Raw genomic sequence first — 24,900 nt, 5'->3', positions numbered from 1 at the left:
TCTCCAACCTGCCCATCTGCTCACCCGCTCACCTGCTCAACCTGATAACCTATTCACCTGCCCACCGACTCACCCATCCTGCCGATCGCCAACCACCAGGACTAAAACCGCATCCCAAGAAAAAAATCTTATTTTACAAATGACCATCAGAGATCACGAGGCACAGATTGAACATATTAAGTTGCTGTAGATTTGAAACAATTCCAAATTTAAAATTCTAAAACACAGATGCTGAACAAATAAATGGTATTGACTGCGACGAGTATAATTTTTACGATTAGACTACGTGATTATAAATATCTAGTTAAAGCCGCCTCCACCTGACACAGCCAATCAGTAAGGTGTGTCACTTAAATAAAAAGTGCCAATTAGTTACTTCTTCAGCACACTGGTGGTGTATTGGAGAGTAAATCCACAACGATGACAATTCGAGTATGACGTATTGCTGGTGATTACAACCAGCTTCATCAGGCAATAGCCAGAATTGTCAAAAGGTAAATGCCGTAGGTTTACTCTCCAACACACAACCGGTGTGCTATAGTAACTCATCGGAATGTTCTGTTGAAGTGACAAACTGTAATTAATTGACTGTCAGGTAGTGGCGGGTTTAACGACACTTTTATATTTACGCGATCTAATCCAAAATGAAAAGAAATAGTAAGGATAATATTGCTCGAGAAAGCCTATGTATAACTTTAAAACTTTAATAAGAATTTACAACTTGCAGTTTACGCTGAAAAAACCCAGCCTCACCCTATCTGGTGTAACCTGTCTGTGGGACAAACCATCACCGTGTTCATGGTTACCATGGGGTTTTTGTATGAATATATCAATTGCGACTCTTAATCCCTGACACATTGTGTGTGAATGTAACGCCACGTCTACACAGGTGAGCAGGGCTGCCGCAGGGAACATTCCAGGGCGTGTCTCGTGGTGTTCATAATTTAACTGCAGGTGAAGTCAGGTTGTTTGCTTGTTCATCGTGGCTGCTATGTAATTTTATTTTACATCTAGCTGCGGTGGCTCTGAGATATTAACTACCTCGCCTGGTATACAGGAGCTCGTGGGTTCGATCCCGGACTTGATGCCTACTGTATATTCGTAGTCTGCATGTCTCTCTTTCATCATTATCCCGGTGTCTCGGAGATATTAACTATCTCGCCTGGTACACAAGAGGTCGTGGGTTCGATCCCGACCCTGACGCCTGCTGAATATTTGGAGTTTGCATGTCTCTCTCTCATCATCATCACGGTGGCTAGGAGATGTTAACTACCTCGCCTGATATACAGGCGGTCGTATATTCGATCCCGACCCTGACGGCGGCTGTATATTTGGAGTCTGCATGTCTCTCTCTCATCATTACGGTGGCTAGGAGATGTTAACTACCTCGCCTGGTACACAAGAGGTCGTGGGTTCGATCCCGACCCTGACGCCTGCTGCTGTATATTTGGAGTGTGCATGTCTCTCTCGCCGTGGTCCTGTGGATTTTTCTCTGCTCCATTTGCTTTCCCCTCGACATTTAGGATCCACATCACGCGTTCAGAGTTTTTGGCTGAGAAAAGCCACTTCGCTGGGCTTTCATTTGTGACCAGGTCGCCTTTGGAAAAAAGAGCTACGTAGCTCAGTGGACCCTACCTTGTGAAATAATTTATTTATTTATCGAATCTGCCAAACTCAGCGAGTCCAGGATTTAAAATGTCAACTTTGACAAGAATAGGTGATGAAAACCTTTTTTCGTTTACGTGATGTTGATTTTAAACGTTGAGCAAGATTTGTTTATGAATATTAGGAAAATGTACAGTGATAGTCATACCGATATTGAGCTTAAACGAACGACGATGTTTTGTTTAGCCAGCGGCTGTTAGCTGTGATAATGCATACAACCACCGTCCACCCAGAATAAAACGGTGTGGTAGGAATAAAAAAAACTGAAACATATTTGACAGATGAACAAAGGACGCATGAAGCCTGTAGTTAAAATGTTAGCTGATAAAGGTGGAAGACGATTACAGACTGCGAACCTTAAAAAAAAGGCCTTGCAAGAAAAAAATGGATAAAGACACAGATGGGGAAAAAAGCAAGTTAACCTTTACATCAGAATGTTTGCACAAGGTGCGGTTCCATTGTGCAATGCATACAGCCTGACCCTAGCCGGTTAATCAGCTTGTGGGACAAACCATTATCGCTGTGTCCCTTGGCTGCTGCTGGGTTTTGTTTGTACAAATATTATATCACTTGAGACCGGTCAAAGCTATGTATGTATGTTGAACTTCTTCCACACCGTACGTAGCCAACCGTGCTAATCGGAAGTGCAGGGGAACGACATCTAAACACAAAAATCAGTTTTAGCTAACACAGTGCGTGACTGTAACGCCACGTCTACACAGGTGAGCGCGGTCGCCGTGTGGAACATTCCAGGGCGTGTCTCGAGATATTTATAACTTCACTGCAGGTGAAGTCAGTTCATTTCCTTGCTCGTCTCCGCTGTGTGAGCTGCTCACACAGCGTCTCCTGAACAGAACACACCTCGTCAATGTTAATCAACATCTCACGATATTGTAAACATAAAGTATTTTTGTTGAAATATATTCTCTGAGGCACAGTGATAAACTACTTTGGGTGCATCCTTGGGTCATGGCGAGCGCAGCTCCCGCTGAGAACGTGGACCGTGAGTTGACCTGCTCCATCTGTCTGGACACGTTTGACTGCCCCTCCACACTCAGCTGCGGCCACTCGTTCTGCCTCCAGTGCCTGGAGGATGCCTGGAAGGAGACAGACTCCTACTGCTGCCCGCAGTGCCGCAAGACCTTCCCTCGACGACCCCAACTGACCAGGAACGTGACGATCGCCAACCTCATAGAGCAGCTGCGAGTGACTGAGACCATGGCTGCTGCTGCTGCTGATGGTTTTGTTTTCTGTGACAACTGCCCAAAAGGCAAGACGCTTGCAGTGAAGACCTGCCTCAAGTGTGAGACGTCCTTCTGCAGGGAACACCTCGTGCCTCACCTGGAAAATAGGAAGTTTAAAGGTCACGTCCTGGTTTCACCAGATGTGAACCCTGAAGAACGCAAGTGCAAGAGGCACAAAGAGGAGCTCAAGTTCTACTGCAAGCAAGACGTGAGCCTCGTGTGCACAGTCTGCGCCTTCACTGGAGAACATCGAGGGCATGATGTTGACACGCTGGAGGACGAGCATCAGACACGGAAGGTGAGGACTGCATGCCGACAGCGATAATCAGTGAGGTGCAGAACAAACATGCATTGAGGTTATTTGGCAGCTATACATTTCCACATGATAAACCACTTTGATGAGTTATCATTTGTGGCCAGGTCGCTTCTAAAAAAAAATAATAATACCTGGTTGGGCGTTGCCTGGTAGGATGGGGATGGCTTGATTGTATGTGTATGTTGTTGGGTGATTTGTTTAACTTCCTTGTACTTTGCACTTCTATCATGTTTTTGTATAGTTTGTTGTTGTAACGTTCTTACCCACCCCTACTGGACATTTGTGAAAAAAGAGCTTTATAGCTCATCGAATTCCTCCAGTATAAATACACATACAGATTATGATACCTCTACATAAACTGATAAAAGCAAACTGTCCCCTGGGTATAATAGAAACATCTCATACAACAAACATCACCGTGGGTTGATTCTCTGTCCACAGGTCCTTTGCCTATTAGACTTTTTCAGTCAGTCCAGGATGACTTCCTCACCACGCTTCTGGTGGGCAATTCAGAACTGTCACCGTGGAGGGCTCCAGATAGAGTGGAGTCTCCTCTGATGATTTCATCTCTTGCAGGGTAGAGTCGGTGAGGAAATGCGAGCAGTGGAGAAAGACAGGAAAAAGGCGGAGGCGTCCGTGGGACAGATGAAGGCCACTCGCAAGGACGTCCAGGTACCGCGCATGGCCTCTGTGGCCCTGTGACCTCCACCCCGAGTAGAGTCTGTGACTCTCCCCTTGAGGATAACTCCGTAGATTCAAGTGAACTCTGGTAGGCTTGAGTCAGTGTGTAATGACTGTGCAGGACATTGCATTATTATAGTTATGGGTGATTGAAACGTAATTTTTTTTAATGCAACGTTCTTACACAAAAAGTGTATCTCTCGTGAGACTTCAATGCACGTCGCAAGATAACTCGAATGTTTTGCAATGGATCAGATAAAATAAAGCAGTATGGAGCAACGATTGTATTTAATTATAAACGAGACATTAAACGAGTGAAGACGGCGATAAAAAACGACAGGAAATCGGCTTTTGAATGCTAGAATTAACATAAGAGATGCGGCTATAAAGAAAGTGCAAGGAATGCCAGAAAACACTTTTGCTCTCATGACACGCACCTACCTCTAAAGCAGCACAACGTAGAGACAATTATTATTTAAAACGTTTTAAATTGAATATGCACGAATCATAATGTATTAGTGATTGACTCTTTTGATGTAGTACATTTTAATGATTCAGATAATTACGTAATTGAATCTACTTTTGATATGTCTTCAACGATATTGCTATGAGCCTGTTTGCGTTGTCGCATGCATGAGTTTGTTAATTCATTCGTTTCTCAATCCACTTGTCCTGGTGAGGGTCGCCGCAGCAGAATGTTGAGTAGGGCGGTCCAGACCTCCTTTCCCTGGTGACAGACTCTAGCACTTACTGGGGAATTCCCAGGTGTTCCCAGGCCAGCCGAGTGATATAGTCCCACCAGCGTGTCCTGGGTCGGCCCTAGGGTCATCGCCCAGTGGAATGTTCCTAGGATAGTTCCAGGGGGAGCTACCGGGGGATATCCTTACCAGGTGCCCAAAGCACCTCAACTGGCTCCTCTCGATCTGGAGGAGCAGCAGCTCGACTCTGAGGCTTTCCCAGATTACCGAGCTTCTCACCTGATCACGGAGAGTGAGCCCGGCAACCCTGCGGAGAAACCTCATTTTCGTCCCTCGTACCCGCGATCTCATCCTTTCGGTCATCACCCAAAACTCATGACAATAGGTGAAGGTGGGAACGTAGATTGACCTGTAAAGCAAGAGCTTTGTTCAAGAACTCACCTCCCGCTTCACTACCATGGAACGGTACAGTGCCTGCAACATTGCGGATGCCGCACCGATCCAGCGTCCAATCTCCTGCTCCCAATTACCATCACTTGGGATAGACACCCCGAGGTACTTAAACTTCTTCACAAAGGGCAGTTTCCCCGCCTCACAGGGAGAGAATAATCCAACGTCTCCCGAGAGTGAACCATGACTTCAGATTTGGAAGTGCTGATCCTCATCCCAGCCACTTCACACCCGGCATCAAACTGTTCCAGCGCAAGCTGGAGATCACAGACTGATGAAGAAAAGAGGATGTCATCTGCAAAAAACAGCGATGCCATTTCCATGCCCCCGTACTGAATACTCTCCATACTTGGACTGCGCCTTGATATCCTGTCTATGAAAATCACAAAAAGGAGCAGAGACAAGTCGTACCCTTGGCAGAGTCCAACACCCACAATGAATGACATTGATTTAACATCAAGAATACGGACACAGCTCTCTGTGAATAGAGGGACTGGATACCACACAAAGGCGGCACCGGTACATCATTCTCCCGCAGCACCTCCCACATGATATTACAGGAAACACGGTCATATGCTTTCTCCAAGTCTACAAAGCAAAAGTAGACTGGAGCAGTATACCCCCATGACCTCTCAAATATCTGTGAGAAGGAAAGAGCTGGTCCATTGTTCCATGACCCTGACGGAATCCACATTGTTCCTCCTGAATCTGAGGATCAACCAACCGGCAAGAAACTCCTCTCCAGCACTCTAGCATTGGCTTTACCTGGGACGCTGAGGAGTGTGATCCCTCTGTAGTTGGAGCAAATCCTCTAGTCCCCTTCCTTAAAATGGGAACCACGACTCCAGTTTCCCAATCCAGAGTTACTGTACCAACCTTCGATGCAACATTGCAATGGCATTCCTACACTGTCTAGAGCACTTTAAACAACTCTGGGTGAACCTCATAGACTCTAGTAGCTTTGCTGCTAAGAAGGCCCTCGACCGCCAGAGTGACTTCAGCAGCCGTGATGGATCAGATCCCCCCAGCTGTTTCCAGGGCTGCCATCTGAGATTTGGGCATGTCCACTAGGTTGAGGAGCTCCTCAAAGTGTTCCTTCCACCTCTCGAGTATCTGCTTAGTTGTGTTCAATGTTACTGAGAACAGATGGGGCCACATCCCATATACCCTTCCTAATGTGTCGGATGGTTTGTAGAGGTGATAGCTACTCATTATTCGGGGACCTACGGTATAGCGTTGCCTCCCTCGGTAAACGGTCGGAGTCAGGGAGAGGTGAGAGCGGATTGTAATCACAGATTCCCGCCAGACAAACGGCCAAGGGTCAGATAAGGTGAAAGAGTTTTCAAACGACAAATTGGGAAGAACCAATCAGAAGGGTCCACAAAGTAGCGTGGGATTGGACAAGCCCAGTCACGAACCAGTATAAAAGCCAGAGCGCTGAGAGCTCTGGCTCAGTTCTCCACACATGAAGACCGAAGCCCGGGCTGAAGAAGATAGGACCCTGGACCAAGCCTTCTAGCCCTTTTAAGGGCTGAGGCTCAGTGTTCCAGTGGTCAGGGGAGAATAGGTCCTGGATAGGCAGAACAATGGGTCCCAGCCTTCCAGCCCTTCTATGGGCTGAGGCTCTGCTTGACCATAGGTCGGGGACCCACCGAGCCAGAGGTGGGTCAGTTAGCCTCCCCTAGGTCCCAGCCGGAGGACGCTAGGTTATGCGGGTAGACTTGTGTGTAGGTTCCGCCAAGCAAGGAGGCTGTACCTCCTCAGGTTAACGGGTAAGGGGACCGTATACCCCTTGTGTGTTAGGGACTGTGTCGAAGAAAGACAATAAACAGTGTGTGCCTCAAAGGAGGTTATTCGCCCGTGATTCAAGACACTACAGTTTGACAAGATCTTTGAGGCTGCTTGGTATTCTCTCTCCATGACCTCTCCAAGTGCCTCCCTTGCTCTGGATTTCGCTTCAGTAATTGCTACCGCTGCCACGCTCTTGGCAAGCTGGTACCTCTCAATCGATTCGGGAGACTTTTTCCAAGCATAGCTTGGAAGCATGGCTATGAAAAAGTATCCTTATTCAACTTGTCAGCATCCCTCAGCACTGGTGTCCACCAGCGGGACCTAGGTTTGCCACTTTCACAGGCACTAACTGCCTTCCGACAATAGCTTTTGCAGTCACATCCACAATCGAGGTCCTGAACTACGTCCACTCGGACTCAATGTCCATGACCTTCTCTGGAGTGCAGGAGAAGTTTTCTCAGAGGTGGAAGTTGAAATATTTCTGCACTGGGTCTTCCGCGAAACGTTTCCAGAAAAGCTGCACTCTTTTGTTTTTGAAGGACGCAGGATAGACGTCTGGATAGCGTCTTATTCAAACTTCTCCATGAAAACATTGGCTATCACTGGTGACAAGGGGGAGCCCATAGGGGTACCCTCATTCTGTTTGCAGACGGTGCCATTCCAGGTAAAGTAAGTGTTGGTGAGGCAATGCCTAACCAACGCAGGTACATCCGAGTTCAGTCCATGTTGGACCAAGCCTTCAATTATTGTTAACGTGTCAGGAACTGGGACTTTGGTAAACAGAGAGACCACATCAAAACTGACGAGGATATCGTCAGGAGACAGTACCATGTCTTCGACCATAGAAACCAATTGGGTTGAGTTCAGTACCTTTTGAAGTGGTCTTGCCAGTGAAGGGAAGCAGAGTATCTGATAGAAAAAGGGCTAGCTTGTAGGTAGGAGAGTTGATCGTGGACACTATGGGCCGTAGTGGGGTGCCTTCTTTATGGATCTTGGGAAGACCATATAATCTGGGAGGTCTTGCAGCCGAGGGTTTTAGAGAGGGACGTTTGGTTGGTTCGATTAGGGAAGTCGAACTAGGGATGATCTTGTTGGTTTTTATCGTTAGGCTGTTAGTAGGATTACCTGGAATGGCACCTTCTACAAACAGAATGAGGGTACCCCTATGAGGCTCGCCCTAGTCACCAGTGATAGCCAATGTTTTCATGGAGAAGTTTGAATCAGACGCCATCCAGACATCTACCCTGTGTCCTTCCCTGTGGAAGAGATATGTGGATGACACATTCGTCATTTGGCCACATGGCCTCCCAGCATTGAACCATTTCCTGGACCACATCAATTCCAGACACCCATCCATCAGATTCACCATGGAAGTGGAGAAAGATGGCAAACTACCATTCTTGGATGTTCTGTTTGAGAGGAGACCTGATGGCTCCTTGGGACATTCTGTTTACAGGAAGGCCACCCACACAGATTCCTACTTGAAACCTGATTCCGACCACCACCCGGCTCAAAATAATTATCTCATCAAAACACTATACCACAGAGCTCATTGCATCTCTGACCAACACCACCTGACCAGTGAATTAAGACATGTACATCTGGCCCTCAAGATGAACGGATACTCTGACCGTTCTATCCGCCAAGCTGTTTCTCCCACCATACAGAAACAACCACCTGAAACTCCGATCAAAACCATCACGTTGCCATTCATAGCAGGCGTGACCAAAAAGATCTCCAAAATTCTAAACAAACATGAGATCCAGGTCCGATTCAGTACAGTACATAAAATCCGTGATCTAATCCCATCTGTGAAAGATGTCATTCCTGACTTGCAATACCCTGGAGTCTATAAACTGAGTTGCATGTGTGGTAATTGTTACATTGGGGAAATGAAACGTCATGTCACTGATCAGGTCCGTGAGCACAAGTCAGATCTGAAACACGGCAAAACTGATTCTTCCGCCGTTGCTGATCATTGTTACAACGCTGTGGGCTCTCATGATATTGTCTTTTCCGAGACCAAGGTGATCTGCCAACCCTATGGCTACCATCAAAGGTTTGTGCATGAAGCCAACCAGATATACAAACATAGACATAACTTCAACCGTGATGATGGGTACAAATTGAGCAATCATTGGAAAGATGTTATTAACCATGTAAAAAAGATTTTACTACGCATATTTGTACCATCTTATTTGACAGGTACTAGTCTATTTTACTGAGTTGTTGACATCCACCGCGTTAAACAGTGCTGCTATTGATTGGTTTTGGAAGCCAATATTGGCCGTAATCCCTGTGGAGGTGCTTCACTTGGACATTCCCTTCTAGCCCCGGCCCCCCACCCTCCCAATCCCTGACTGCCACATTTAGATAAGCTCCTCCCCCCTTCCCTTAACCAGTATTTAAGATATTGTCTCTTGGATTTCTCTTCACTTGATACAGTAAATTTGGCTGTGATGGTCCCACCTGAAGACGGAGACTTGTGTTGCCTCCAAAACGTCGTGATTTAATTTAGTTATTTTTCATTTATTATTATTTTATTATTATTATTTTACATTTGTGACTTTACCGAAAAAACCTAAGAGTATGAATCCTTGCAGTCACGAAAGCTTCAAATCTAGAATTACACATATCAGCATCCTCGTGTTCGAACATGGTGTTCATTATTGATATTCCGTTACTATCGCAGAATTCCAGTAACATCTCACCGTTCGGGTTCAGATCAGGGGGGACATTCCCTCTAATCATGCCTCTCCAGGTTTCTCCATATTTTCCCACGTGAGCATTGACATTGCCCAGTAAGACTATGGAGTCGGTAGGCGGCACGATCGAGCACTGCACCCACCGTCTCCAAGAGGGCTGAAAACTCTGAACTGATGTTGGTACATATGCACAGACAACAGTCAGAGTTGTCCTTTCTGAGACCCGACGTCTCATTGAGGCGAACCCTCTCATCCACTGGGACAAACTCAAACTGAACAGCACACAGCCGGGATTTTGAATATCTCCAAACTCGCCTGGGGCCACTCGCCAGGGGTTCCTCCAGAATAGGAGAGACCACCCCCAATCGAGAAGTTCGCGCCCATTGCCAATACTGTGTGTGGAGGTGAGACCAACTATATTTAGTCGGTACCTTTCCACCTCCTCCACCAGTGCCGACTCGTTCCCCTCCCCCCCCCCCGCCAGTGAAGTGAAATTCCACGTCCTAATAGCTAGAACCCATTTTCAAGGTTCAGTCCGACTGAGACCATCCCACTCCCTGCAATACTGGCATCGCACCCGGCCCTCACCCTTCGTCCTGCAGATGGTGGGCCCAGAGGATGACGTCATGTAGCCATTTTGGACAGGGCTCAACCGGGTTATGTGGTCACCTGGCCACCAGGAGCTTCTCGGCGAACACCACCCCCAGGCCTGGCTCCATGGGGTTGTCCTGGTATACCTTGTCTGGGTCAGGCTCTCTGATTTTAGTATTTTTTAACCATTCATAAAGGGATGTTGTTGTCTGGAACCTCTGCCCAGACCTGTTAACCAAGGCAGATCCTACCAGGAATACAAGACTCCAGACGACATAGCTCTGAGGGTCATTGGAACACAAACACCCCACCACCACGAAAATGTTACGAGTATCCAAAGTATCCAATGTCATGCAAATCCTGCTGTAAAAGTGGGCATCAAGTCAGCTAGTGATAATAATTCACACATCTCCATGTTGTGGAGAATATTAGTAATACAACCAGAAAAGCAGATCATTGGTCTCCATAAAATATCTGAGCTCGGAGTGATTTGAAACGGTAGAGGGAGGGGAGAGATCCCAGCTTATGCTTAGAGGAATGGACATTCCAATAACGTGAGGTAGTTTTAATAACATATAATTTTAATAAGTTATTAGTCGTTAATTTTCTCCATATTTGTGCATTAAATATCTCAGTTGTATTGACAGATATTTTTTTGTATGTTTGTTTTAGGTGGGTACATTTGTTTTAGGAATGCATCTTAGGTCAAATTATGGGACCGTATGGAAAATTATGTTTCGATTTACAATTTAATGTTTCACTTTATGATGTGTTTATTTCCGCAGAAGAATACAATTTTGATTTTTATCTTACTAACCAAATTATAGATGTGAACATCTTAGATTCTTAAACAGTTATCGACCAGTTCACTGAAATGTGGAGGCAGGGCAAACTAGGTTTGGAGTAGCCAGAAAAAAATGTGACTTTGGTATGTATAGCATTGAATATGAAATGATAGCATCCATCGTACACCCTTGCAGGATTGCATGGTACAGACCAAGGCTCGCATCTCAGGCGAGTTCACCCGCATGAGGGCGATGCTGGATGAGGACGAGAGGACAACTTTGTATCGCGTGGACATGAAGGGGCACGAGCTGCTGTCCCAGATCGAGGAGAACATCGCTCATTACGAGCACGAGATCAACGAGCTCCAGGCAGCAGCCACGCGCCTGCGCGCTCTGCAGGAGGAGAGGGACTCGCTCGCGTTCCTGCAGGTAGAGTGAGTAGGCATCACCCCACCTGGCCACCATTGACCACTGTTGCCTCCACAGTGGCGATGTTTACACACAAAACCAGGTACTCCTTTCAAGCTGAGTCGACCTTGGGGAGGCCTAGGATCCATTCAGATTATCGTCACTGGTGTTGGTCGTGAGCAGGAATCGAACTCGTGTCGCCGGGTTGGTAACGCAGTGCGCTTACCATTGCACTACCACTCCCCCCACACTAACTTATACGCGCACACACATACGAGCGCAGGTGCACACATGCACAAACACTCACTGCCAGCACGAGGCTGACTCATTACATCTCGCGAAGGATCGCTCCACTGAAAAAACATTGTTCCGTGATTAAGTTCGCGTTTTACGTCGAAAACTGCCCGTACATTTAGAAAGGCGGCACATGCAAGGTATCACAAAGAACATAATAACGCAACTTGCATTGTCAATACAATCTATCGGCCATATATTTTATTGAAACAAGTCCACCAACGTGAATGTGTATGTTCTAGTAAAAATATAACTTACTACTGAATTTCCAAATAATGAATAAACGATAAACATTTTGATTTTAAACTTTCGTGACTGCAGGAATTCATATTCTTTGGTTCTGTCACATAGATAGAAAAATCAAAATGAAGTGTTTTGTTTATTATTATTTTATTTTTATTATTTTTATTTTCATTAACTTTATTTTTATTATTATATTTCTATCTACGAAACTATTAACACACAAATCCATCGAGTTAATAAACGGTTGGTAATTTATACAGACGTTGGCACTACAACATCTAACCACATGGTCCTGTAACATACAGATTTAAGTTACTTACCGCTAGATTTAGTTAATTCATGTATCCAAATGTCGATCAACCAAGAGTAATGCTGAAAAGAGAAGAGCTTTTAACATCACGAAAGCCACAGGCATTTATTATTTGATCAGTCTCGGAAAGTTTAAACCAATCCGAAGATTGTCTGCTTCCACAAGTGTTCACCCTGGATAGAAGTTTTTTTTTTCATTAGATCGCTTAAATATAAAGGTGTCGTTAAACCCGCCACCACCCGATACAACCAATTAGATTTGTCACGTAAATATAAAATGCCAATAAGTTACTAGTTCAGCACACCATTGTGTTGGAGAATAAACAAATAACCTTTACAATTGGAGTACAACTTTTTCCAGTAATTACAACCAGCCTCATCAGGTGACCGTCAGAATTGTGGAGAAATTCTCCTGTTTTGGTCTTCGAGGAATAAATGTGATGTCATCACCCTGAGCAAATCATGTGCGAAGCCCAGAGTGGGAAAGGTGAGTTAATGTATGCATATACATGACAATGGATCTCGATTATTAGTTGGGTTATTCATAGTTAATCAATATGTAGGTACGTTACGTATGTACATTACCGACTTTTGGGCCCAACATTGTATCAAAAGTGGGCTTCTCTGAGGTGTTTAGGCCCAAACAATTTCCCAAAAATTCAAAACTTCTGACAAAGGTAACACGATGCAGTGGAAAATTATTTCCAATCACTGCCACTCAATGTCGAGTGACACGTACGCCTATTGCCCGTGGCAACGGTTTGAGAGGCCACACCTTGCTGATGAGAACCATCGAGTCCAAACGAGTCCACGGCTTTGTCTTGATTACAACCAACAACACTGGGATAAGCAAATGGTTGAGTGCAGCCTCATCGCGTCTACCAATCACCGTGTGGTTAATGTGGCTGGAGGTAAACTGATTCGCGCCCCCTGTGTCTGACTCCTGCAGGTTCACCTGAAGGAGACAAACCGGTATGGACTCATCAACTTGCACAGATTAACACACGGGGTGACGCCTTGTGTGGGACATGGACTGCATGACGATGATGATGAGTGTAATGATGCTGTGTACCACGATCTGTGATGCTGTGTTACTTTGTGTGTGATGATGCTTTGTAAGACACTGGCTGTGTGTGATGATGCTGCACGTGATGATGCGATGTGTGATGATTGTGAGCGATGAAGCTGTGTGATGATGATGATGCTGTGAGTGGTGATGCGGTGTGTTGATGCAGTGTAAGACACGGGCTATGTGTGATGGTGCTGTGAGTGGTGATGCTGTGTGTTGATGCAGTGTAAGACACAAGCTGTGTGAGTCACTGCTGGTTCTGGTGTCATAGGAGAGACGCTCAGAAGGAAGCTCCACACTCATCTCTCAGCAAAAAAGACATCGCCGTGATGAGCGCCCTGCAGGGAGCTGGGGTCAACCTGCTGGCATTCATGTGTGAGTTCCACGGACTCTTACCATCTGTGCGTGTGTGTTATTGCGCGTATAATTGTGCTTGTACAAGTATGTTGTGGAGCGGTAGTGTAGTGGTTAGCACACTGCGCTATGAACCTGGTATCCTGGGTGTGATTCCTGCTCAAGGCCAAAACCAGTGATGGATCATCTGAACCGGTCCTGGGCCTCCCCGAGTTCGACGCAGCCTCAAATGAGTACCTAGTGCGGTGTGTAAACATCACATAACCTCTGGGGAGACAAATACGGCCTGACGTGGTGCTGACCCCGTCGTGTGCCATGCGGGCCTTCATAGGTGCCTTCTAACAGCACTTGCCCCAAACGTCTGAGGATATACGGGGGTATCTTTGTCTTATTAAAAGTGTATAGATCTACATTGAACTTATTTTAAACCAACCGTGCTAATCGGAGGTGTCTGGTTGTATGGATGAGCGACAGTGAGTACGGATATCCAGTGAAGATTGGATGTATTGTGCACTGAGCTACAAAACATCATCACCAACAGGCTATTCATGGCTAACATCAGTGGTGAGTGGAATTAGAACCAATTTTGGATCCCTCCTTGGTCCACCCAGCCTTAATGAGTACCTAGTACGTCTTGTAAAGTTCACCACTGCAGACACAAAGGCTGCCTGTTGGATTTGTACGGTTCAATGATAAAGACTATAGATTTTAGAACAAGGAATCTTATCGTTGATTGTTAATACCCAAGGATCACACATCCAGACTAAGACATAGGAGTCTTAGGCTTCATGTTAACAGTTTGATGCACAGAGAGTCAAACTAAGGCACCTTTACAATTCTTAGCTTCCCCAGTTAATGGCTGAGCCTCACAGAGCCAGACTAAGGCATAACCTTGGTTAATATTGCCTATCACCGCACTGCACGTGCAAAGATAAACATTACGACTGTAATGTATTCATTGGACAATAATATATAGCACACACGAGTGTATTTCACTATTACATGAGCTCCATTGATATTACACGTGTGTATTATCCAGTGAGGATGCTGTTGGCCAAAGCAACCATTGTAGCAGATTAATATATGACAATAAGTCTTCCCTGTAATGGATGTCATCATCAGACTCGAGAAAGACCACATCACCATTGTGATGCGTAGGGTTCATTGTTAATGCTGTAGGCTCATAACCAAACTAAGGCAGCCTACAGATTCGCATTATTCATTCATAATGCTTGAAGCTGCTTTATCCCTTCTAAGGCACAGTAAGGATTATTGGGGTTCAAGGTTAATACCCGAGGCTCACAGAGCCATACTGGGCAATCACTGTGGCTGACCATGTGTATCAATGTGCATATATAGCGTTGTAAAGGACGGACTTCTAAACTTCTTTATGGCACACACTGTTTATTGTCTTAATACACAGTCCCTATCACACAAAGGGGTATATGGCCCCCTCACCCGTTACCCTGAGGAGGTATAGCCTCTGGACCTTGTACAGCTCCACACTCACGCTTACCTCCTATTCTAAGGAGGTACAGCCTCCGGACCTTGCTGTCTATCTAATCTTCCTGCTATCCCAGCGTCCTCTGGCTGGACCTAGGGGAGGCACACTGACCCACCGCTGGCCCGGCGGGTCCCCGACCTCTGGTCGCTCAGGGCCTTCGCTCTCACAAGGGCGGGACGGCTGGGAGACAGGGTCCTAGCTATCTAGGACCTAATCTCTCCCCGACCACTGGTTACACTGAGCCCTAGCCCTGATAAGGGCTGGAGGGCTTGGTCCAGGGTCCTAGATGTCTTCGGCCGACTTGGGTCTTCGTGTAGCAGAACTGGCCCAGAGCTTCTCAGCGCTCTGGCTTTTGTACCATTTCGTGGCCGGGTTGTCAAATCCCCGGCCACCTTGTGGAACCTGCCGATTGGTCCTTCCCAATCTGGCGTTTGGATCCCACCTTACCCTATTTGACCCTGACCGTTCTAACGAGCGGGAAAACCCTGTTTATGATCAGCTCTCTCACAGCTTGCAAACAGCGAGTAGTTATCACCACTACACATACATACACATACATTACGATAGCCCTTGTATTGCAATACCTCTACATTAATATACAGCACACACACGAGTGCAAAGGAGTTTTACATGAGCTCTATTAACACTACTCTTTTGTATTATTGAATGAGGATGCTGTTGCTATGCTGTCTCTGTGAGTGTTTACCACAGAGACGCTGTGGCTGAGATTCTGAGGATTCATAATTAGTACTTGAGGCAGCGTGATACAGATTCAGACACAGTTAGGATTCTTAGGGTTCAGTGTTAATGTGTAAAGCTCTCAGAATCAAAGGCACCTTGAGAATTATTTGTGAATATTCAGGGGTTTATCAGACAGCCAGCCAGCCAAGGGCTTCACCCTGGTTGACTGTGTAAATCACTACATAGTGACGACACTACACTATCACACACACGAGTGTACATCACTACACTATCACACACACACACAGTGTACATCACTACACTATCACACACACGAGTGTACATCACTACACTATCACACACACACACGAGTGTACATCACTACACCATCACACACACACACAGTGTACATCACTACACTATCACACACACACGAGTGTACATCACTACACTATCACACACACGCACACGAGTGTACATCACTACACTATCACACACACGAGTGTACATCACCAAACTATCACACACACACACGAGTGTACATCACTACACTATCACACACACACACGAGTGTACATCACTACACTATCACACACACACACACGTGTGTACATCATTACACTATCACACACACGAGTGTGCATCACTACACTATCACACACACACAGTGTACATCACTACACTATCACACACACGAGTGTACATAACTACACTATCACACACACACACACGAGTGTACATAACTACACTATCACACACACACACGAGTGTACATCACTACACTATCACACACACGAGTGTACATCACTACCCTATCACACACAAACACGAGTGTACAGTACATCACTACACTATCACACACTCACACGAGTGTACATCACTACACTATCACACACACGAGTGTACATCACTACACTATCACACACACACACGAGTGTACAGTACATCACTACACTATCACACACTCACACGAGTGTACATCACTACACTATCACACACACGAGTGTACATCACTACACTATCACACACACACGACTGTACATCACTACACTATCACACACACGACTGTACATCACTACACTATCTCACACACAGAGTGTACATCACTACACTATCACGCACACACGAGTGTACATCACTACACTAACTCACACACACAGTGTACATCACTACACTATCACACACACACGACTGTACATCACTACACTATCACACACACGACTGTACATCACTACACTATCACACACACGAGTGTACATCACTACACTATCACACACACACGAGTGTACATCACTACACTATCTCACACACACAGTGTACATCACTACACTATCACACACACGAGTGTACATCACTACACTATCACACACACACACAAGTGTACATCACTACACTATCTCACACACACAGTGTACATCACTACACTATCACACACACACGAGTGTACATCACTACACTATCACACACACACGAGTGTACATCACTACACTATCACACACACACACGAGTGTACATCACTACACTATCACACACACACGAGTGTACATCACTACACTATCACACACACACACACGAGTGTACATCACTACACTATCACACACACACACACACGAGTGTACATCACTATACTATCACACACACACACACGAGTGTACATCACTACACTATCACACACACACACACACGAGTGTACATCACAACACCATCACATACACACACACACGAGTGTACATCACTACACTATCACACACACGACTGTACATCACTACACTATCTCACACACACACACACGAGTGTACATCACTACACTATCACACACACGAGTGTACATCACTACACTATCACACACACACACAGTGTACATCACTACACTATCACACACACACGAGTGTACATCACTACACTATCACACACACACACGAGTGTACATCACTACACTATCACACACACACACACACGAGTGTACATCACTACACTATCACACACACACACACACGAGTGTACATCACTACACTATCACACTCACATGAGTGTACATCACTACACTGTCACACACACACACGAGTGTACATCACTACACTGTCACACACACACACGAGTGTACATCACTACACTATCACACACACACGAGTGTACATCACTACACTATCACACACACACAGTGTACATCACTACACTATCACACACACACACGAGTGTACATCACCACACTATCACACATACACACACACGAGTGTACATGACTACACTATCACACACACACGAATGTACATCACTACACTATCACACACACACACGAGTGTACATCACTACACTATCACACACACACACACGAGTGTACATCACTACACTATCACACACACACACGAGTGTACATTACTACACTATCTCACACACACACACGAGTGTACATCACTACACCATCACACACACACACACACGAGTGTACATCACTACACTATCACACACACACACGAGGGTACATCACTACACTATCACACACACACACACACGAGTGCACATCACTACACTATCACACACACACACGAGTGTACATCACTACACTATCACACACACACACACGAGTGTACATCACTACACTATCACACACACACACACACGAGTGTACATCAGTACACTAACACACACACACACGAGTGTACATCACTACACTATCACACCCACACGAATGTACATCACTACACTATCATACACACACACACGAGAGTACATCACTACACTATCACACACACACGAGTGTACATCACTACACTATCACACACACACACACACGAGTGTACATCACTACACTATCACACTGTTGCATATGTTGGAGTTATGAAATTTTGATGAAAATAATAAAAATTTATAATTTTCCGAAAAATGCGCAAATCGCATTAATTATGTTAATGTGTGTATTAATATGCATAAATTATGATAATGCATGTGATTATATGCATACATTATGATAATCGCTGAGATAATCGTAGTAATTTATGCGGATGCTTGCGATGATGTTAATGTGTGCAGTTATGATAGTTAGGCTCAGCTTCGTTTATCCAGTGTTATATCAATCAGGATAACACGATTATCATCGATTAGACGTTTACCGATTATCTTAGTGTGTGTTTATGATATTTTAGGTCTCCATTTTCATATCTCATCGCAGTCAACAGCTCTTATGGATAAGATAGTTTTGCATGGACTTGGAAAGAAGCACTCGAACAGTTGGTGTGAAGCAATTTTATTCTAACAAGCATGTGACATTCTATCATGCAGGTCAAACATGCGTCAATAATTCATGAATAACCAAACACTTATGCATTTGCGATATCATGCATTCGATTAATATGAATAACTAAAATTCTTATGCAATTACTAGACTATGCGTTTGACTAAAATGAATGAATAACTCAAAACTCTTATGCATTTAACGAACTGAATGACTAAAAAAAACCCTCCTAACAACCAGGCATCTCATTAGTTCGTTTTCGTATCGATCACAATCGGCGACTGGCCGAGTTTGAAACAAGCATGACACATTTCGTATGGCGGTAATATAGCACTTATTATACCCAAGAGGCGAAAGTACCTGTCAATAGATTCATCGGCAAGTACCAAATCCTTTTTAACGGAATGTTTGATACAATGGTGGGTGAGGCGTGTTGCGGGAGAGCTAATCTGGCTCTGTTTTAATTAATTCTTCGGCGAGGCTCTATGACAAAGGAAACTGGTTTGACAAAATTTTCTCTGTGTTTCCTTGAGTCTGTATGTGGGGAGCGATACGACCTTTCTGCCGTCTGTGCGAGCTGCAGCTGACACTTTCTCCGCGGTGAGGTGAGCGGCGGCGCTCGTGTAGAAGACTTTGACTCTTTTTCTCCACGGCAGGATGACGAGTCGGTTTTGGTTGATGCGGGTCGATCTGGGTGTCGCTCGTTGTCGCTCGGTGGCGCTCGCTTAGCGCTCGCTTGGCGCAAGGTGGCGCAAGGTGGCGCAAGGTGGCGCAAGGTGGCGCAAGGTGGCGCAAGGTGGCGCAAGGTGGCGCAAGGTGGCGCAAGGTGGCGCAAGGTGGCGCAAGGTGGCGCAAGGTGGCGCAAGGTGGCGCAAGGTGGCGCAAGGTGGCGCAAGGGGGCGCACGGGGGCGCAAGGTGGCGCACGGTGTCGCTCGTTCAGCGATCTCCGCCTTTCCTGCGGGTTGTTCGCGGGTCGTCACTCTGACGAGGAGCGATGCTTCGTTCGTGGCAGGGTGGACGTTGGCGTCTTTGTTGGCTTCACTCGCAGCTCGGCGACTCAGGGTAGCGATTCTTCTCAGGTGGTGCAGACCTCGGCTTGTAGCGGCACGTCGCTACCTCGCGATCCTCGTCATGCTGGATGACGAAAACTTCTTGACGATCTGTGGTGGAGTCGAAGCCCTGGCGACGAGATGGGGCTCAGAGCCCTGGCGATCTGTGTTGGGGCCCGTGGCCCGGATGATCTGTGTTGGGGCCCGTGGCCCGGATGATCTGCGATGGGGCCAGAGGCCCTGACGAGCTGAGTTGAATGGATTTTTCCCCGGCTTATATTGAGAAAATTCCACTCGGCTTTCGAGTTGTTCAAAGGCTGTGTCGTAAAACCCTCCTGTGTGTGTGTCCGTGTGTTTCGCGTGCGTGTTTGTCCGTGTGTTTATTAGCTTTGAAGACACAGCTGTTGTCGTTCTGGAAGGGGGGGGGGCTCGTGACGGCGCCAACGAAGTTATCCATTTAGCCAGACCGATGATTCGCGTCGAGTTATATATATATATATAAAAGAGATATTCGAATCCATGTTTTTGTTACTGAATAATATTTGTCGCGAAAACCTACGCGTTAAGCGAGCTTAATTATTTCCTCCCTCGCTCGGGATCATATCTTTTGTCTCACACAGCTTAAGTTGTTTTGGTTTGGAAGTTGAAATGCGACTTATTTGCTGCTTGGTTCCATCTGCATAGTTATGCCGAAACCGTGTTCACGATGTTTCATCGTGACCCGATCTCTCATGGAAATGTTATTTCCTCGCGTGTGCAATTTTTCCCTGTCCGTGTTGTGGGAAGACAAAGACGGTTGTTTCCACGGTGGAAGCACCCGGCGCATGCGCTTATTTATTTATTTCTGAGAGCGTGTTAATTTCCTTTGAGCCATTGCCCGGGAGTTTTATTGGTGTAATTTCCTCGCTTTGTGCCTGCGTGTGGAGATCCTCTCGGAAAGACAAAGACGGCCGTGTTGCTTGCTTCCCATGGGGTTTTGTCTTTGGTTAATTTTGAGAGCCTTCTCCGCCTTTCCTCTTCTACTTTAATTCCGTACTTATTATTTGACTTCTTGTGATTATTTAATCTGCTATCTCGGCTAGGAATTTTGTTTTGGACCCCCAAGCCATAATTATTCTTTTATGCTTCGGCCCGGCCGCGTAGGAATTATTTAAGGTAAATAATGTCCGTATTAAATTAACAATTGATGAATCGCGACTCTGGTTTTCAATTGGAGTGAGGATGGATACTGTTTGCTTACTTCATGGCTAAGTTGTACTGGTTTGTCTAACATGGTTCAAAACCCGTTTGTGCTTTTTGTCGTTAATGCTGTTTCTTTGTTAAGACATAACATTCTCTCTTCCTCCGTGGTGCCCGGCCCTGCAAGGTTTTTTTTACGAGAGGGTGTCATTCCAACCCCCCCGCCTGCCATTCCCCCCTCTCTTGTTCCTCCTGTGTGAAATTCGGGGAGTTTTTATGATCTTGATTACCCTTCTTTCATGCCCTCTTTCCTTTGAAATGAGGTGTGCGCACATCTGTGGGAGTGTGGGGGCGTGTCCGTTCTCACGTTGCCCCGTGTCTATTAAAAAACGATATTATCTATGTTGGCAGAATAATTCTTAAAAAATTTTAATTTTAAAAATTAAAAAGGGGGGCATATACACAACAACACACACACACGAGTGTACATCACTACACTATCACACACACACGAGGGTACATCACTACACTATCACACCCACCTCGTGTGCTGTGCCGGCCTTCACAGGTGCTCACCAACACCACTTGCCCCTACAGCCTGTGAAAGGTGACACACGGGAGATGTTTGTGTTTGTTGTACACACACAGAGACGCTGCGGCGTTGTTGATATCCACGCCGCTGCTGCTGTAATCCACTGCCTCCCACGGGCACGACCGTAAAGTGGGGCTGAACGATGAATCGATTTCAAATCGAAGTCGCAATTTGAGACAATGCGATTAGCAAATCGCAAAGGCAGCGATTTTTTGCGATTTGAAAAGTCCTTTTACATTCTTATTGGAATTGTTTATATTTTTTTTATTAATTTTACTTTATTTATTTAACTTAACAATTGCTCTATGTTTGATCGTTCTATTTCATTAATATTTTTTTAAATAAATACATGTTGGAAGCAATTCATATTTGTTAAGTTCTCATCCTTGCATTAGAATGGATAGAGCAGTTCACATTTTGATGGTATCATCACATGTTGTACATCTATTACACAGTGAATATTGAACTGAGGCTCGACTTTTAAAAATGTAGATGGCGGGGCAGACAAACGCACCGCTGTACTGTACTTCTGTGCTCTCGCCAGCTGCGCCGCCTGACTTCGCCAACGCGCGGTGACCGGCGTGGTGAAGTATGGTCAAATATCCCCCGCGACCCGTACGGTGTAGGGAGGCCCTCATCCAGCAGCGGATGGACAAAGTGCCCATTACATGTCATCACACCAATAGCTACGCATTACAACGTTGTATAATAATGCTCATCATTAATTGCTCTATTGTAGTGTACGTGCGTGTTAGTGCACGAGTGCTGTTGTTATAGTGGTGCTGTTGTTACACGGCTACTGTGATTATCGTTACTGCAGACGGACGCTCACCGACTGTGGACCCAAACTCGGCCCACAACTACCTCCAGATGTCCTCAGACCTCAGGACGGTGACGTGGACCGCTGCCTCCCAGGGTCGCCCCGATCACCCACACCGCTTTGATGTCTGGGACCAAGCCCTGTGCTCCGAAAGCTTCTCGTCGGGTCAGCACTACTGGGAGGTGGACGTGGGGGGTGCGGCGCGGGGCTGTGAGGTTGGAGTCGCGTACGGGACGATCGCACGGAAAGGGAGTGGTAAAGAGTGCAGGCTGGGACACAACGACTCATCCTGGGTTTTATTTAAAAATACCAACAGCTGCTCAGTGTATTATGGTGATGTCTGCACCTCAGTGCCGGTGAGGGATCCTCCCCGGAGAGTCGGGTGTCACCTGCACTGGGAGGCAGGGCTGCTGTCGTTCTACCGCGCCGACTCCATGGAGCTGCTGCACTCCGTCCACCACTCGTTTAGTCAACCGCTCTACCCCGCACTGAGTATGGGTGGTGTTGGTAGCTCAGTGAGGATTCTGGATCTGAGTCGTGCGTCCTGAGAGCACGGAGTGTGAGCAGCGCAGAGAAACGGGCACAACGCATAGACTCACGCACACAAAGACACAGATCCCCCGTGTAGCCTTAACAGACTGTTGGGGAAAGTGCTGTTAGCGAGCACCTCTGGGGCCGTCCATAAATGATGTCACGCACCTAGGGGGGGAGGGTTGGACATTTTTGACGATGGGGGGGGGGGTGAAAAATGTGACGTCACGTCAAAATGCGCAACTTAAATGAATACAGACAACAAGTTTTACTTAATTAAATAGACTTTTTAATAAATGTTTTCTCCTACAACATCAGTGTGCAGCGCCACATTAAATACGCACTACAATGACAATTTGAAGCATGTTTTATATTTTTGGCGGGGCAGAGCTTTGTGACGTCATATTTGAGGGGGGTGACTTGTGACGCCGTGTGACGAAAGGGGGGGGGTAAAATATCGAGTGACGTCATTTAACGACGGCCCCTATAAAGGCCGGCACAGCACACTAGGGGGTGGGTGGCCAATACCACGCCCGGCCGCCTTTGTTTCCCCAGTGGTAACGTTTACACACCGTACCAGGAACAAATTTTTCAGGCTGAGTCGACATAGGGGAGGCCCATGACCGGTTTACAAACATCATTGATAGCAAATATCTGAATCGGTCTTGGGTCTCCCCTAGGTCGACTCAGCCTCAAATGACTACCTGGTGCGATGAGTAAACATTACCTCTGGGGATACAAAGGCAGGTCTCTCCCAGGCTGGCCTTCATAGGTGCTACTCACTAGCAGCACTTGACCCAACAGTATTTGAAAGCTATACGGGTGATCTTTGTCTTCGGGTAAGTGGGTTGGTGTGTATGCCTTTGTCTTTGTGTGTCTTGTTATTGTGTTTGTGTCTTTGTTACTGTGTCTGTGCATATGTTTGTCTTTGTTACTGTGTCTGTGCATATCTTTGTCTTTGTGTCTGTGCGTGTATTTGTCTTTGTGTGTCTTTGTTATTGTATTTGTGTCTTTGTTACTGTGTCTGTGCGTGCCTTTGTGTGTCTTTGTTACTGTGTGTGTCTTTGTGTGTATTTCTGGGTGTGGTGCTGCCTTCCCACACCCTCGTCTGTCACAGTGCCGGTCTTCATAGTTGCTACTCGCTACTAGCAGCACTTGCCCCAACAGTCTGTTAAGGCTAGACGGGGTATCTTAGTCTTTAGTGTATAGAGGGGCATGTGCGTAGTGTGGGGTGGAGTGGTGGTGCAGTGGTTAGCGCACTGGTGGGGGGGAACCAAGCTTCTCTCTGACGTCATCGTCCCTCGCACCGCGCGCTGCGTGGCGCTCAACGCCGAGAGGGCGGAGCTCCACCGCGGGCGTGCTGGGAACACGCGTCACGTGACGCTACGGGGTGACGCGCGCCGTCCCCCTCGCGGTCACTCGCTCGTTGGGCGATAAACCCGGGGTGGGAATGGGATGGCATCACTAGGGGGGACTACTCGTGGTGTATGCTGAGCGTCGCTGGGATGAAGCATTTTTTTTTTACCAGGGGTTGAGTGACTCCTTCACCCACCCAAAAGAGTTTTATTTTAAAGGGTATAGACAGAGAGAAGCCACACCTAGTAATAGGAGGAGGTTTTTCGCCACCATTATTCATTATAATAAAGGTTTGCTTTGATTAATATTTTAATTGTTTTGACTTTGAAGTTGGTTTAAATAATTAAGTGCC

General features: G+C 46.2%; 1 protein-coding gene across 1 annotated transcript; it reads left to right on the top strand.

The window, feature by feature from the left end:
• The first annotated feature begins 2,634 nt into the window (after positions 1–2,634).
• On the top strand, positions 2,635–23,251 carry LOC144947499 (E3 ubiquitin-protein ligase TRIM11-like). The gene is made up of 6 exons (XM_078876723.1): positions 2,635–3,207; positions 3,802–3,897; positions 11,122–11,355; positions 13,130–13,152; positions 13,521–13,624; positions 22,662–23,251. The coding sequence occupies exons 1-6, from the start codon at positions 2,635–2,637 to the stop codon at positions 23,207–23,209; spliced, it is 1,578 nt and encodes a 525-aa protein (XP_078732849.1). The 3' UTR covers positions 23,210–23,251.
• Positions 23,252–24,900: the final 1,649 nt, after the last annotated feature.

Source organism: Lampetra fluviatilis, chromosome 45 (assembly GCF_964198595.1).
Source record: "Lampetra fluviatilis chromosome 45, kcLamFluv1.1, whole genome shotgun sequence".
Taxonomy (NCBI): domain Eukaryota; kingdom Metazoa; phylum Chordata; class Hyperoartia; order Petromyzontiformes; family Petromyzontidae; genus Lampetra; species Lampetra fluviatilis.
This window is presented reverse-complemented; position numbering and strand designations above follow the sequence as displayed.

What these genes read in the sequence shown, in the direction of transcription:
- LOC144947499 (XM_078876723.1), top strand. Translation starts at nt 2,635, where the DNA reads ATGGCGAGCGCAGCTCCCGCTGAGAACGTGGACCGTGAGTTGACCTGC. An exon ending in ACGAGCATCAGACACGGAAG is followed by an intron (nt 3,208 to 3,801) that starts GTGAGGACTGCA and finishes CATCTCTTGCAG; the next exon opens with GGTAGAGTCGGTGAGGAAAT. An exon ending in CAACCTGCTGGCATTCATGT is followed by an intron (nt 13,625 to 22,661) that starts GTGAGTTCCACG and finishes TCGTTACTGCAG; the next exon opens with ACGGACGCTCACCGACTGTG.